At 39.0% G+C, this 19050-nt stretch overlaps 2 protein-coding genes and 1 long non-coding RNA gene across 3 annotated transcripts in view; all 3 read left to right on the top strand.

Annotated features, from left to right (window-relative positions):
* Window positions 1-7758, top strand: part of LOC137085249 (NLR family CARD domain-containing protein 3-like) — a 57372-nt gene extending 49614 nt beyond the window's left edge. The window contains exons 7-9 of the mRNA XM_067451805.1: window positions 1883-2056; window positions 7234-7407; window positions 7734-7758. Of these exons, the coding sequence (XP_067307906.1) occupies window positions 1883-2056; window positions 7234-7407; window positions 7734-7758 (373 nt within the window). The remainder of the gene's footprint in view (window positions 1-1882; window positions 2057-7233; window positions 7408-7733) is intronic.
* Window positions 1-19050, top strand: part of LOC137084572 (ribonuclease inhibitor-like) — a 184109-nt gene that overhangs the window by 83529 nt on the left and 81530 nt on the right. The window lies entirely within an intron of this gene.
* LOC137084933 (uncharacterized) overlaps window positions 1-19050 on the top strand; it is a 113884-nt gene that overhangs the window by 63885 nt on the left and 30949 nt on the right. The gene's annotated exons all lie outside the window — the stretch shown is intronic.

Genomic DNA, 19050 nt, shown 5'->3' with positions numbered 1-19050 from the left:
TGATATCGTGACGTATCGTATCGTAACCCTGGCATATCGAGGTGCATCGTATCGTGAGTTTAAGTGTATCGTCCCATCCCTAATAAACACACAGACAGACATGCGCGCACACACACACACACATAGTCACATACATACACACACACACACACACACACACACTCACAAAGACACTCACTCATGAACACACACACAGTCACAAACACTCACAAACTCACACACACAGTCACATACACATACACACACACACACACAACATACACATAACACAGTCACATACACACACACGTATACGAACACACACTCACAAACTCATGAACACGCATACACTCACTCAAACACACTCTCACAAACTTAGTCGCATACACACACACACTTTCACATTCACACACATTCACATACACACACAGTCACACTCATTAACTCACACACACACACACACATACAACAACAAACTCAGTACATACACACTCAGTCATGAACAGTCACACAAACTCACACACACACACATGCACACACACACACATACACAAACACACACCCACAAACTCATGAACACGCATAAACTCACTCAAACACACTCTCACAAACTTAGTTGCAAACACACACAGACACACACACACACACACACACACACACACTTTCACATTCACACACACATTCACATTCACACACAGTCACACTCATTCACTCACACAAACACACACACATACAACAACAAACTCAGTACATACACACTCAGTCATGAACAGTCACACAAACTCACACACACACACACACAGTCACATACACGCACACACAGACATGCACACACACACACATTCATACACACATATATACAAACACACACTCACAAACTCATGAACACGCATAAACTCACTCAAACACACTCTCACAAACTTAGTCGCATACACACACACACACACACAGACTGTCACATTCACATACACACACAGTCACACTCATTCACTCACATGCACACGCACACACACACAGTCACATACACACTCAGTCATGAACACAGTCACACAAACTCACACACACACAGTCACATACACGCACACACAGACATGTACACATACCCACAGTCACACACACACACATACACATAGTCACACACGTTTGTTTTTGTAAAATGTTCCATAGGCGTAATTGTTTTTATACTTTACACGTGTCCTCATTTGTCACAAAAACATGCCCACACACACAACACACACACACACACACACTCACAGCACACACACACTCGTAACGACACTCACTCACAAACACACACACACACATATATACACTCATACACACAGTCACACATACAGACACACCCTCACAAACACGCTCTCTCTCTCACACACACACACTCACATGCACACTCAGTCACATACACACTCACTCATGAACACAGTCACACAAACACACACACTCACAAACACACACACAGCATCACACACACTCTCTCTCTCTCTCTCTCTCTCTCTCTCTCTCACACACACACACACACACACACACACACACACACACACACACACACACACACACACACTCATACACAAATACACTCACACCCACACTTTTTCTCTCTCACACACACACACACACACTCTCATACACAAATACACTCATACACACACACACACACACACACACTTTCTCACACACATTGGGTTTCCATGTTTTATGGGTCTTTCCACAGAAATAATGTTGTTATACTGTACAAACTGTATATTCTCTCCTCTAATCCTAACTGATGTATTTTAACAATGTGAACTAATGAGTATTTATATATATATTTCATATTGACAGCATTGTGTTATTTATTTATTTAGTGTAAGTGCTCATGTTTAGCTTTGGAGATAGACTTAATGTGTGTCATTGTTCTCTACAGGTTGTGGAGCTGTGGTGTCACAGATGAAGGTTGTGCTGCTCTGGCTTCAGCTCTGAGATCAAACCCCTCACACCTGAGAGAACTGGATCTGAACGGGAATAATCTAGGAGACTCAGGAGTGAAGCTGCTCTCTGCTGTGCTGGAGAATCCTCTCTGTAAACTGGAGACACTGTGGTAAGATCATACGTGACTCTGATATGAAACTGAGTCTCTGTGTGTGACGAGCAGGGCGGGCGAGAGCCGTGAGAGAACGGTGTGAGGCCGGTGGAGTGATTGCAAATGAGCATCACCTGCGCATCACACTGTGAACTTTATCATTTAATGTATTCATAAGTAACAAAATTGAAAAGAGGAATCAAACTATCGTTACATTTAGAGCTGTCACTAACGGTTATTTTAGTAATCGAGTATTCGGTTGATTATTTTGATGATTAATTGAGTAATCAGAATTTTTGTGGTAATAAAAATAGACCTAAGCAAACAATGGCCTTTAAAATGATTTAAAATACAAAAATAATAACAATGGGGCAATAATATTTGGTTCTAAAAGTATCATAGTAATCATATAGTTTTACACAACAACACTGTTGTAATAAATAATATAATATAAATTGAGACGTACTCTTTACAACCGCTTACAAATCATTAAACGCTGTTGTTGGTTATTTAAAATATCTAACGGATGAACTCCTCTTGAACATTTTACTACTTGTGACGACCTGAGGAAGGAGGACCCAAAAGCAGAAGAATGCTTAACTTCAATTTATTGAAACAATAATAAAGACAGTCCAAACCGCAAGACCCCAAAACAGCTCAGAACTGAAGAGAATGGTCAGGCAGGCAGGAGGTCAGAATCCAGGACAATCAAATCCAAATCATGAGGCGAGAATCAGTGTCAGACAAGCAGGATAGTCAGACGAGGAGCAAACAAAACCAACAGAGACATCCCAACTCACGATCAGAAACAGGCAGGTGTTCACAGCAGAAAGCAGTCCGGAAAGGCCAACGGTAACCCAGAACAATCCAAACTCCAGCGTCAGTAACAGTCCAAATGTTCAGCAGTAAGAGAGCCGTCCAACACCGATTATGCCGACTGGACCTGTAATTAGATTACGCATTATTTTGTATGTTTTAGTCAAATTATGAAATGATTTACACTTGAATAGTTTAATTAAACAGCAATATTAAATGTAAATACACATTCTGCATTTTTACTTTCTCATAAAAACTCCTCCTGTGTGATTTATAAGCCACAAAGTCACACACACAGACACAAACACACTCACGAACACACAGTCACACACACACACGCGCACTCACAGGCACACACACACACACATACAGTCGCACACACACTCACAAACTCTCACAGTCACATACACACCAACACACACAACACACACATAACACAAAGTCTCATACACAGACACATACACAGTCACTCACAAACACACACACACACACACACACACATTCACACTCTCACACACACACACAGTCACATACACATACTCTCACAAACTCACAAAGACCCTCACAAACACACGCTCACACACAGACATGCGCGCACACACACACAGACACACGCAAACACACACAGTCACTCACAAACACAGACAGACACACACACACACACAAAAACAGTCACATACACACTCACTCAGGAACACACTCACAAACTCACACACAGACTCACATACACACACACACACACACATTCATATACACACACACATACCCACTCTCAAACACACTAACTCACGAACAAACACACACACACATGCACACACCTCACAAACTCACAGGCGTACACACACACACACACACACACATATATGCACACACACAAACATGCACACAAACTCACACACACAGTCACATACAGACTCGCTCACAAACTCGCACACACACACATGCACAGACATGCGCGGACACACATACAGACCTGCACACTCAAACACACACACATTCACATTCACATACTCACACACACACACACACACACACACACACACACACACACACACACACACACACACACACTCACAAAGACACTTACTCACTCATTAACACACACACACAGTCACACACTCACAAACTCACACAGTCACATAAACACACAGACAGACATGAGCACTCGCACACACAGTCACATACAAACTCACACACACTCACAAACACACACTCACACACACATAAGTCACATACATACACACTCACCCACGAACACAGTCACACACTCACAGACTCACACACTCACTCACGAACAAACACACACAAACACAGTCTCATGCACACGCTCACAAACTCACACGTGTGCGCACACACAGACATGCGCGCGCACACACACACACACACACACACACACACTCACAAACTCACATAACACACAACACACATATAACATAGTCACATACACACACACACACTCAATCACTCACGAACACACAGTCATACACTCTCAAACACACACACACATACACACACACAACACAGACACACACAGTCACATACGCACGCACATACCCATTCTCAAACACACTCACTCACGAACAAACACACACACACACACATGAACATGCACACAAACTCACACAGTCACATACACACACAGACAGACATGCGCACGCGCACACACAGTCACATACACACACGCAAACACACACTCACAGAGACACTCACTCATGAACAAACACACACAGTCACACACACACACACACACACACAGTCACACACACACACACACACAACAAACTCTCACACACACACAGTCACATACACACTCACTCACTCACGAACACAGTCACACACTCAAAATCACTCAAACACACTCTCACAAACTCAGTGACATACACGCACACACACACAAACACACACACACACACACAGTCACACTCATTAACACACACACACACAACAAACTCTCACACACACTCAGTCACATACACATTCAGTCACGAACAGTCACACAAAACACACACTCTCACACAGTCACATACGCACACACATACACACACATACCCACTCTCAAACACACTCACTCACACAGACAGACATGCGCACTCGCACACACAGTCACATACATACACACACACACACACTCACAAAGACACTCACTCATGAACACACACACAGTCACACACACACACACACACACACACTCACAAAGACACTTACTCACTCATTAACACACACACACAGTCACACACTCACAAACTCACACAGTCACATAAACACACAGACACCCATGAGCACTCGCACACACAGTCACATACAAACTCACACACACTCACAAACACACACTCACACACACATAAGTCACATACATACACACTCACCCACGAACACAGTCACACACTCACAGACTCACACACTCACTCACGAACAAACACACACAAACACAGTCACATGCACACGCTCACAAACTCACACGTGTGCGCACACACAGACATGCGCGCACACACACACACACACACACACACACACACTCACAAACTCACATAACACACAACACACATATAACATAGTCACATACACACACACACTCAATCACTCACGAACACACAGTCATACACTCTCAAACACACACACACATACACACACACAACACAGACACACACAGTCACATACGCACGCACATACCCATTCTCAAACACACTCACTCACGAACAAACACACACACACACACATGAACATGCACACAAACTCACACAGTCACATACACACACAGACAGACATGCGCACGCGCACACACAGTCACATACACACACGCAAACACACACTCACAGAGACACTCACTCATGAACAAACACACAGTCACACACACACACACACACACACACAGTCACACACACACACACACACACACACACACACACACACACAGTCACATACACACTCACTCACTCACGAACACAGTCACACACTCAAAATCACTCAAACACACTCTCACAAACTCAGTGACATACACGCACACACACACAAACACACACACACACACACACACACACACACACACACACACACACACAGTCACACTCATTCACACACACACACACACAACAAACTCTCACACACACTCAGTCACATACACATTCAGTCACGAACAGTCACACAAAACACACACTCTCACACAGTCACATACGCACACACATACACACACATACCCACTCTCAAACACACTCACTCACACAGACAGACATGCGCACTCGCACACACAGTCACATACATACACACACACACACACACTCACAAAGACACACACTCATGAACACACACACAGTCACACACACACACACAGTCACAAACTCACACACACAGTCACATACACACACACATACAACATACACATAACACACACACACACACCATCACACACACACAGTCACATACACACTCACTCACAAACGGGCACACACACACAAACTCACTCAAACACACACTCACAAACTCAATCACATACACACACAGTCACACTCATTCACACACACACACACACAACAAACTCTCACACACACACACAGTCACATACACACTCAGTCACATACACACTCACTCACGAACAGTCACACAAACACACACACTCACACACACACACAGTCACATACACACACACATACACACACATACCCACTCTCAAACACACTCACTCACGAACAAACACACACACACATGCACACACTCACAAACTCACAGGAGTACACACACACACACACACATATATGCACACACACACACACACACACAAACATGCACACAAACTCACACACACACTCGCTCACAAACTCGCACACACACACGCACACAGACATGCGCGGACACAAGACAGACATGCACACTCACACACACAGTCACACACTCAAAAACACTCACAAACTCACACAGTCACATAAACACACAGACAGACATGAGCACTCACACACACACAACAAACTCTCTCACACACACACTCACTCACATACACACTCACTCACGAACAAAGTCACACAAACACACACACACACACAGTCAGATACACACACATATGCGCGCGCACACAGACATGCACACACACCCACACAGTCACATACACACACAGTCACACACACACAGTCACACACACACAGTCACACACACTTTCTCACACACATTGGGTTTCCATGTTTTATGTGTCTTTCCACAGAAATAATGTTGTTATACTGTACAAACTGTATATTCTCTCCTCTAATCCTAACTGATGTATTTTAACAACGTGAACTAATGAGTATTTATATATATTTCATATTGACAGCATTGTGTTATTTATGTATTTAGTGTAAGTGCTCATGTTTAGCTTTGGAGATAGACTTAATGTGTGTCATTGTTCTCTACAGGTTGTGGAGCTGTGGTGTCACAGATGAAGGTTGTGCTGCTCTGGCTTCAGCTCTGAGATCAAACCCCTCACACCTGAGACATCTGGATCTGTCTGGGAATAATCTAGGAGATTCAGGAGTGAAGCTGCTCTCTGACCTGAGGGATGATCCTCATTATAAACTGGAGTCACTAAGGTAACAATAGTTTTTAACAGTTTCCATCATCATATTTTCATTAAAGTTCAAATTTCTGTTTTACTCTCTAGAAATAAAAGGAAGTGTGTAGTGGAGTGTAATGATCATTTCTGCTGGTTCTGTATCAGCTGCTGTTGTGTGAAAGTGACCTTTCATGACCTTTTGATGTTGTAAAGTGACTTTGAGCATCAGATAGAAGCTATATTATCATGTTTGAGAATGAATTAATAAAGCTTATCTAGTTAGTGCTCAGTTTTCTTATGAAAAGATGTGACAGACTTAATGTCTCACACTGCATATGTGACTGTGTGTGTGTTTTATTTCAGGATTGACGATCAGAGGAGAGTCTGATGTTCTGCTGATGATCTGATGGTGAATAAGGATCCACTACAGAGACTCACAGTCAACAGAATCAACAGAGACTGAAGATACAGTGACTTCACTGTTATAAATTAAGACTTCATTTAGATTTCAACGATCCTCTGACAGACCTGATGAGGCGGCAGTGAAACACCTTTTATTTCACAGCAGCAAATCACAGATTAACCATTTTATTTCTATAAACACACAGTATACACTCAAAAGGTGTGTGTTTTGTTACAGAGAGAATATAGAGCCTGAATGTGTGTGTTGGACCAGCAGAGGGAGAGAAACGCTAATGATAGATTAATTTTCAATAATTATGATTTAAGCTCACTTTTGTAAAACAAATAATGAAAGCTTGAATGTATAATCATATTTTTAATAATAGTTGGTTTACACATGTATTAATGTATTAAAGGGGTCATGTGTTCAGAAGTGGACAATGTACACAACTTTAGTTACCTTAGTAAATGTAAAAGTACTGCTGGTCAAATATTACTCAGTTACTGAAATTAATTTGACAATTGGCGGGTATTGCTGTCAATCTGGTAGCCAATGAGAATTGAGTGATTCATTAGGCAGTTTGAGAGGATGCGACTGTTATTTCAGAATATTCATGTGATCGGAAGGAAGATGAGGCCCTTCCCTGACTATGTTTTCATGATAAATATTAAATTGAGTAAATATACACAACTAAAGCGATATTCGCACAGGATTAGTTTTATCTGGACCTCTGGTGATTTGTAATAATTGCAGAGAATGTCTGTGATCTTAATCCAGAGCGAATCGGCCATGTCTGTTATTTGTAAAGTAAAAATTCCCCTGCAAATGACCTACCATATTTCTCTGAACACCGAGGTCCTGTGATAATAGTAGTCCCGTGCGAATCGACATCTTTGTGACAGGATTAGGCGGATCATTTAAAAATGTTATAAGGGATTTTGTTTCCTGTGTGCATATCTATCTTTATCTTTCACGAAGAATGGAGGCTGCACCGTTATGAATTCCCATGTGGATTATACTTTCACTTTAGAATGAGTAGCCTACCAATTTGGGAGCAAATTGCTTGAATGGTGTGTTTAATATTAATATCAATACTAATTTTAATGAAAAACAGAACAGATCAGTACAATGACAAACTCGCATAAATGGGCGCTTTTACATTTAGTTTTTGAAACTGAATCTTCCGCCGTATATTGTCAGCTTCTCACTCGTGATAAATGAAATCTGACTCCTGCTGTCTGTGCTCAGTTCAGTTTTTAATTATAGCATCAGTTCTCTAACTGAACAAAAATGTTATTACTATAAAACAATCAAAACGATATTGATACATATGACTGTTTATGATTTCATACAGCTATATCTATAACGAAAAAACATTTACAAGTCATGAGATCATATCCGGGAGATAAGTCAGTAAATTTTTAGTAAAATCACAGGCTTTGTTTATCCCGTGCGAATGAGCCACGCAAAACTCAGATGTGGGAGTCATTTCTAAATCACAGAGGTCCCTAGATAATACTAATCGTGTGTGAATAGGGCTTAAGCCACATGCGATTTGTTTACATACAAGCTGAGGTAGGTCTATACAGGTCCTTCTCAAAAAATTAGCATATTGTGATAAAGTTCATTATTTTCCATAATGTAATGATACAAATTAAACTTTAACATATTTTAGATTCATTGCACACTAACTGAAATATTTCAGGTCTTTTATTGTTTTAATACTGATGATTTTGGCATACAGCTCATGAAAACCCAAAATTCTCAAAAAATTAGCATATTTCATCCGACCAATAAAAGAAAAGTGTTTTTAATACAAAAAAAGTCAACCTTCAAATGATTATGTTCAGTTCTGCACTCAACACTTGGTGGAGAATCCTTTAGCAGAAATGACTGCTTCAGTGCGGCGTGGCATGGAGGCAATCAGCCGGTGGCGCTGCTGAGGTGTTATCGAAACCTTATCGAAGTCACCTTTGGCTTGCTCAGTTGGGGACACTAAAATTATGATCCAAGTTATTCAACTAAATATACAAATAAAATGTATTAATTTGGTCATATTTAATTCTATAAACTATCCAAATTAAACTATCCAAATCAAATTTGTAAAAATCATCATTGTAAAAGCGCTATATAAATAAAGTTGATTGATTGATAGATTATGGAGGCCCAGGATGCTTCGATAGCGGCCTTAAGCTCATCCAGAGTGTTGGGTCTCAGGTCTCTCAACTTTCTCTTCACAATATCCCACAGATTCTCTATGGGGTTCAGGTCAGGAGAATTGGCAGGCCAATTGAGCACAGTAATGCCATGTTCAGTAAACCATTTACCAGTGGTTTTGGCACGGTGGCTCTGGATGTTTCTACTCCAGACTCAGTCCACTGCTTCCGCAGGTCCCCCAAGGTCTGGAATCAGTCCTTCTCCACAATCTTCCTCAGGGTCCGCTTACCTCTTCTCGTTTTGCAGCGTTTTTTGCCACACTTTTTCCTTCCCACAGACTTCTCACTGAGGTGCCTTGATACAGCACTCTGGGAACAGCCTATTCGTTCAGAAAGGTCTTTCTGTGTCTTACCCTCTCGCTTGAGGGTGTCAATGATGGCCTTCTGGACAGCAGTCAGGTCGGCAGTCTTACCCATGATTGCGGTTTTGAGTAATGAACCAAGCTGGGAGTTTTTAAAAGCCTCAGGAATCTTTTGCAGGTTTTTAGAGTTCATTAGTTGATTCAGGTGATTAGGTTAATAGCTCGTTTAGAGAACCTTTTCATGATATGCTAATTTTTTGAGACAGGAATTTTGGGTTTTCATGAGCTGTATGCCAAAATCATCAGTATTAAAACAATAAAAGACTGCAATGAATCTAAAATATTTGAAAGTCTGTGGATTAACAGCAGTCAGTATATGAAATCATACACAGGAAATCATAAATAAAAATATTTAAATATATATTATAAGAGTTATTATAGCTTATATTTATTTTGTTAATACCTGTATAGTACTTAAATGTGTATTCTTACAAGTTAAAGAACAACATTTGTGCAATTCCTGTTTTTAACCTTTATGAGGCAGGGCTCGACATTAACGCTTGTCTGGGAAAGCTGACACATTTTTTGAAGTGGCAAGTGAAAGAGAATTTTACTTTCCTGAACGGACTAGTAGCCAGGTTAAAATGAAAATAACAAAAAACAACAACTAGGAAATCACAAAAATACAATAATGATTCTGCATTAATTTAGTGTAAGGGATGATTGATTGTGGATGATAATATATAATATACTGTATAATGAAAAAAGGTTGAAAAACGGTTAAAAAGAATGCGTTTTTGATGGTTGCACGTCAAAAAAAAAGTGCCTTGCACAAAGAAACTCAGTTAACATACACGGTTAAAATGTATTTATATTTTTTATATAGTTTTTATATTTATATAAAAGTTTTTATATTTATAACGTGATTCAGTTAAGTAACATCACACATGTCCTGTTTTCCTGAACACCATCATGACTGAAAATGACACTGATTTCATATGACAGTTCTATAAACAATTAATTCACATTAAGTCACTTACATTTTAGATGCAATATTGTTTTATTTCAGCAGCGGAAATAGCACAATAGAACCATAACACTTCTTACAGCAACAGTATTTTATGGAATGATTCAGCGTTTTGTATGAATTGCTTTTGAATCAAAGATTCAATAACCTATTCATAAACGACTGCCTCATTCTTGAATGAATCAGCCGTTTGAACAAGTCGACTCATTAAGACTGGCGGTTAAGTTTCATTTTTAAACATTATTTCCAACATTCGTATATTCAAAAATATTTAAAACACTCAGTATAATATATATATTTTTTTCAGTATAATTTATTTAATGTGATTGGTAACAGCCGTATCATGTCTTATTCTAATTTAATGAATAGATCACATTTAAGAATATAAACTGAAAGCTGAAGCATAGCTTGTATTTAAAGATTATAGAAAAATATTTTATAAAAGATAAAAATATAATAAGCAGATACGCAGATTTAAATGTCAAAGCTGATTGAGCACTGGGTCAATATTGCTTCAGAATAAATTATATTTACAACACACAAAAAATCCTGACAAGCACATTTTTTACTCAGACAAGTGAATAACAGATTTACTTTTCCAAAGGACAAGCACATGAACAGGCTTAACGTCGAGCCCAGTGAGGAATAAAACTGGCTGGTAAAAAGTCACTCTATGTCCCCCAGCCACTTATACTGTATGTCACAGTGGCTGGTGGTCAAAAAAGGGGGTTAAATTCAGACCCTGGTTACAAGTGAAAGTTGTAAAGATATGGATAAAGAAAGTAATTGAGTTTTAAAAGTAAAAGCATTATTTGATTGTTTCAATGTTGTATGAATGCACGCTGTCTTAAAGGGTTAGTTCACCCCAAAATGAAAATGATGTCATTAACTCCTCGCCCTAATATCATTCCACACCCGTAAATAAATTGAAGAAATTGCCATGTCAGGTTAAGCTTTAAGTCAGGTTAAATTCAATCAGGTTAAGCTTTAAGCATAAAAGGTTCATGGGTGACATTTGACATTTAGTAAATATCATTCAGTGTCTTTTTCAATGTGCAGCAGCCTTTTCCACATAATCTAATGCTCCTTTCACATAATCTTCTCTAATCCAACTTGTTACATTTGTGAATTAGGGTAATGAAATTAACATTTGACTTCTACTAGGCCAACAGCAAGAAGGGGAAATGATGGGAGGACCTGCACCAGACAGAAGAAGATATGTGTATCAATGCATCCAAACACACTGGAAATCCTAAAGTAAATTCTAATTATCATCTTACTACTAGAGATTGCAACAGATATCAAAATAAAGATATCAATTAAACATTGTAAGCCGTGAAACTCTCTTTGATGCTCTCATGGGTTTGTGTACCCAGGAAACAGTGAGAGCAAGGCAAACTTTCCTCACTAATATGCTCTACATCCCTGATATTATGTAGAAAACTATCATTAACTAACAACTACATGGTTAAATGTTCTGATGACACAGCTATCCTGAGTCTAATATCACACACATCTGATTTACTAGCATATAAACATGAGATCCAGAATTTTGTCCAGTGGTGTGACAAACACTCTCTTCCAATCAATATTAAGAAAACAATGGAGATGGTGTTTGACCCCAAATCCATTGGTGACCCCTCACCAATCGTCATCAATGATCAGAATATAGTCCAGGTTGAGATATTTGGGCCTATTCATTGACAGTAAACTGACATGGAGTGTTCACATAGAAAGTATCTGAACTAGGGTCCAACAGCGATTACATTTTATTCGTAGGCTCAGGGTTTTTGGTGTTCACCAGAAAGTTTTGCTTCTTTTTTACCATGCTGTAATAGAGAGCATTCTGAGGTATGGCATCGCAGCGCAACCTCAGTGTACAGTTGAAAGCCCAGATTACACGGCTAACACTGAGAGCCATGAAAATCATGGGAGTGAAGCAGTATCCCACACTCCAGGCTAGCCTGGCTCTGCCCTCCTACGTACTTCCGCTCAATTTTCATTTTCCTTCAGTACTCCGTCTGGGACTGCTGTGTAGTCTTAGGTTTTCTCCGAACAAATTTTTACCGGTCCAATCAGCGAACAGAGGGAGTGGCTCAGAACGATGACGTTGATGTCGAGCGCTAGTTTGAGACGTAGTTCAGTAATGGCGGCGGAGAAAGATGCGATCGAAACCATTCATTGCATTGTGGCAGCGCTGCCGAATATCCAGAAGTTAAAGCCGGAGCAATAACAGTCTTTGCTGGGGTTTGTTGGTGGCCATGATGTTGTGGGCCTCCAACAGGGTAAACTCGGGAAAAGTTTGATTTTCCAGCTCGCTTCGTTAGTGATGAAGGAGTTGCTGAAGCTATTCCGATGGTAACTGTTTCTCGTGGGGTCGGAAGGTATTGCCATCATTTAAGTCAAAGGGACTGGTCTGTTATTTTATTGCCGTCCGTCTCTCACCACCCGCGGAAAAATCCTCGGCCGAATTACCGACTGCTTTTGACAAACGCAAGGTCGTGTTGATGTAACAGCTGTCCGAATCCACATCTCTGAGTATTCAACAATATATCACTTCAAAATTCACTGTTTGTAATCATTTTCGACCACTGCAGAACACCATACGCTTGCTTTGCTGTTATTAGGATGCATTTCTAGACTTGTATTTCCTTAAAATGCTGGCAAGTATTTAGAAGAGCAATATATTTCATCACCACTCAAACAAATTAAAATAAAAGCACTTAAACATTTGAATTGGTCCATTATTTATAGCAGCATTTATTATCATACCAAGCATATGACATTTTATTTACAGCATACAATCATGTTACGGACCACGTGAGCGCCGCGTTCCCGATAACAAAACTCTCCGCTCCACCGTGGCGTGAATAAATCCCAATCCGAATGCACGAGTTTTAGGTTTTATCCTATAGTTTTATTACTTAGGTGACATGCACATGTGCACTTTTATTTTGTCAGATTTCCATAAGTGAAACAGGCGAAAGGCGCATGATATACGTCACGACCAAACGTTAGCGATTGGTTATGGCAGATCCAGAGTGGCTCAGGGCAGATCCAATAGTTTTAAACCTCAACAGGGTGCCCGCCTTCGCGGATATAAACCCTTGTCAATGGAGAGTGGCCAGACTCTATGTACAAATAAATGCACGAGAGTCTGGTAAAACCAGGCTAAATCCCAGCAGTAGTTGTAGTTGTGTTTGAAGTCCATTAAATTCAGCTGTCCATCAAATAACGTTTTTAGGTCACAAATATTAGTCAGTGTGTTATAATTTTGACTTTTTAGGTCACAAATATTAGTCAGTGTGTTATAATTTTGACTTTTTAGATCATAAATATTAGTCAGTGTGTTATAATTTTGACTTTTTAGTTCATAAATATTAGTCAGTGTGTTATAATTTTGACTCTTTAGGTCATAAATATTAGTCAGTGTTATAATTTTGACTTTTTAGGTCATAAATATTAGTCAGTGTGTTATAATTTTGACTTTTTAAGTCACAAATATTAGTCAGTGTGTTATAATTTTGACTTTTTAGGTCACAAATATTAGTCTGTGTTATAATTTTGACTTTTTAGATCATAAATATTAGTCAGTGTGTTATAATTCTGACTTTTTAGGTCATAAATATTAGTCAGTGTGTTATAATTTTGACTTTTTAAGTCATAAATATTAGTCAGTGTGTTTAATTCTGACTTTTTAAGTCATATACAGTCTTGTTCAAAATAATAGCAGTACAATGTGACTAACCAGAATAATCAAGGTTTTTCGTATATTTTTTTATTGCTACGTGGCAAACAAGTTACCAGTAGGTTCAGTAGATTCTCAGAAAACAAATGAGACCCAGCATTCATGATATGCACGCTCTTAAGGCTGTGCAATTGGGCAATTAGTTGAATTAGTTGAAAGGGGTGTGTTCAAAAAAATAGCAGTGTGGCATTCAATCACTGAGGTCATCAATTTTGTGAAGAAACAGGTGTGAATCAGGTGGCCCCTATTTAAGGATGAAGCCAACACTTGTTGAACATGCATTTGAAAGCTGAGGAAAATGGGTCGTTCAAGACATTGTTCAGAAGAACAGCGTACTTTGATTAAAAAGTTGATTAGAGAGGGGAAAACCTATAAAGAGGTGCAAAAAATGATAGGCTGTTCAGCTAAAATGATCTCCAATGCCTTAAAATGGAGAGCAAAACCAGAGAGACGTGGAAGAAAACGGAAGACAACCATCAAAATGGATAGAAGAATAACCAGAATGGCAAAGGCTCAGCCAATGATCACCTCCAGGATGATCAAAGACAGTCTGGAGTTACCTGTAAGTACTGTGACAGTTAGAAGACGTCTGTGTGAAGCTAATCTATTTTCAAGAATCCCCCGCAAAGTCCCTCTGTTAAAAAAAGGTATGTGCAGAAGAGGTTACAATTTGCCAAAGAACACATCAACTGGCCTAAAGAGAAATGGAGGAACATTTTGTGGACTGATGAGAGTAAAATTGTTCTTTTTGGGTCCAAGGGCCACAGGCAGTTTGTGAGACGACCCCCAAACTCTGAATTCAAGCCACAGTACACAGTGAAGACAGTGAAGCATGGAGGTGCAAGCATCATGATATGGGCATGTTTCTCCTACTATGGTGTTGGGCCTATTTATCGCATACCAGGGATCATGGATCAGTTTGCATATGTTAAAATACTTGAAGAGGTCATGTTGCCCTATGCTGAAGAGGACATGCCCTTGAAACGGTTGTTTCAACAAGACAATGACCCAAAACACACTAGTAAACGGGCAAAGTCTTGTTTCCAAACCAACAAAATGAATGTTATGGAGTGGCCAGCCCAATCTCCAGACCTTAATCCAATTGAGAACTTGTGGGGTGATATCAAAAATGCTGTTTCTGAAGCAAAACCAAGAAATGTGAATGAATTGTGGAATGTTGTTAAAGAATCATGGAGTGGAATAACAGCTGAGAGGTGCCACAAGTTGGTTGACTCCATGCCACACAGATGTCAAGCAGTTTTAAAAAACTGTGGTCATACAACTAAATATTAGTTTAGTGATTCACAGGATTGCTAAATCCCAGAAGAAAAAAAAAATGTTTGTACAAAATAATTTTGAGTTTGTACAGTCAAAGGTAGACACTGCTATTTTTTTGAACACACCCCTTTCAACTAATTGCCCAATTGCACAGCCTTAAGAGCGTGCATATCATGAATGCTGGGTCTCATTTGTTTTCTGACAATCTACTGAACCTACTGGTAACTTGTTTGCCACGTAGCAATAAAAAATATACTAAAAACCTTGATTATTCTGGTTAGTCACATTGTACTGCTATTATTTTGAACAAGACTATATATATATATATATATATATATATATATATATATATATATATATATATATATATATAGGACTAAGTCAAAATGTCCCCTTTTCATATTATAATTTAGACTTTTCACCTCAAACCTATTGTGATCTAGTGTGTCACAATTTATACTTTAGAGTTCTGAGTTTTATTTTGTGAGTCTTGACGCCCTCTGCAGGACCATTATGATAAACAGGAGAAATTTAACAGTTGAAATTATGACATACTAAGCCAATTTTTATTTAAAAAAGTCATGATTATGACACAAGTCAAAACTATGTCATGATTTTAACATTAAACCCTCGAAATTATGATTCTAAGGCATTATTTTGACTTTGCATCTAATATTTTTACAGTATTACATTAAATTCAGATTAAATTTCTAGCTATTTAGTATGTCCTAATTTACATTTTTTTCCTCATAATTGATCTAGTGTGTCGTAATTTTGACTTTTTTTGATGATTTTTCATCTAATAAATGTTAGTGTTATAATTGCATCCCATTATGTTGGTCAATGTGTCATAATTTCTACTTTACACCTCATAGTTGACTTTTATGTCATTATTTTGATTTTTAGATTTTTCTTTTATAAATATTAATTGGAATGTGAACAATGTGACTTTTAATGTCTAAATTACTTAATCTGCCACAATTTCAATTTATGTCACAATAATTTCACATTTTTACCTCATAATTGATCTTGTGTGTCATAATTTAGACTTTTTGTGATGATTTTTCATCTAATAAATGTTAGTGCCATAATTCCATCCCATCATATTGATCAATGTGTAACATTTTTTGACTTTTTAGGTCATAAATATGACTTTTTGAGGCAACATGTCGCCTTTTCAAGTCATGATTTCAACTTCTCATCTCATAAATATGAACTTTTTAGGTCATAAATATTAGTCAGTGTGTTATAATTTTGACTTTTTAGGTCATAAATATTAGTCAGTGTGTTATAATTTTGACTTTTTAGGCCAGAAATATAAGTCAGTGTGTTATAATTTGGACTTTTTAGGTCATAAATATTAGTCAGTTATAATTTTGACTTTTAAAGTGATAAATATTAGTTAGTGTTTTATAATTTCGACTTTTTAGGTCATAAATATTAGTCAGTGTGTTATAATTTTGACTTTTTAGGTCATAAATATTAGTCAGTGTGTTATAATTTCGACTTTTTATGTCATATATATGACTTCAAGTTAAAAATGTTGCCTTTTCGTGTCATTATTTCGATCTTTCACCTCATATTTAATTTATAATGTCCTAATTTAAGTTTTTCATCTCATAATTGATCTAGTGTGTCACAATTTAGACTTCATAAATAGGCCTATGACTTTTTGAGGCAACATGTCGCCTTTTCAAGTCACCATTTCGACTTCTCACCTCATAAATGTGAACTTTTTATGTAGATTTGTGGGAAATGTATACGTGAGAAACACATTATTGTATGTCTTCCCAGAGCGCGTGCAGTGCAGCAGAGTGATGACGCTATGAACTACATTTCCCATGATTCCGTGCTCCCCACGGCGGATGTTTTTCGGTTACCGGACGCACGTTTCTCAAGCTCTCATCCTCCCGCTAATATTAAAATCATAAATCGCCCATTGATTGTCACTGAAAACTGAACACACCGTCTCATCTGATAACGGAACCAGCTGTTGTTATCGCGTCAGCTCGGAGGGTCGCGATGTTGCTGTCGTTGGTACCGGCGCACGTCCTAATGCGAAGGTCGCGGAGTCTGTCGGCGTGTCGCGCGCTGCAGACCGGTCACGGCGAGGCCTCCCGGTTCCGAAACCTCTGTGAGCTCGAACCAAACCGGAGTCCGGTTGCCAGCGGCTCGCGAGCGTCCCGGAGGAGCGTTTTAAGCGAGGAGTTGCGGATGCAGTACCATCAGCTGGCCAGCAGGTGGCGCGTGAGTCTGGAGGGCCGGCGGAGCAGCTGGGCGACGCTGACCGCTGCGGGGCGCTGCAGAGACGGACACGAGAGCAACGCACACACCGCGGCTGCAACGGGCCTCCTCTCCGCCGCGGCGCTCTTATTCTGCCTCAAGAAAGACCGCGAAGAGAAAGGTCAAACGCGTCATCATAACAACTTTTGACATATTTAGTCATATTTATGAGGCAAAATTATGACACAGTAGATCAATTATGAGGTAAAAATGTGAAATTCCCATTTTTAAGTAATTTATAGATGGAAATTATGACTAGGGATGGGTATCGTTAAGATTTTAACGGTATTACTACTCTTACCGATACTGCTTATCGGTCCGGTACTTTAATGGTATTCTTATCGGTACTTTTTGAAATTTTATATATATATATATATATATATATATATATATATATATATATATATATATATATATATATAT

Source organism: Pseudorasbora parva, chromosome 8 (genome assembly GCF_024679245.1).
Source record: "Pseudorasbora parva isolate DD20220531a chromosome 8, ASM2467924v1, whole genome shotgun sequence".
Lineage (NCBI taxonomy): Eukaryota > Metazoa > Chordata > Actinopteri > Cypriniformes > Gobionidae > Pseudorasbora > Pseudorasbora parva.
The sequence above is the reverse complement of the archived record's forward strand: the minus strand, read 5'-3'. Positions and strand labels throughout refer to the sequence as shown.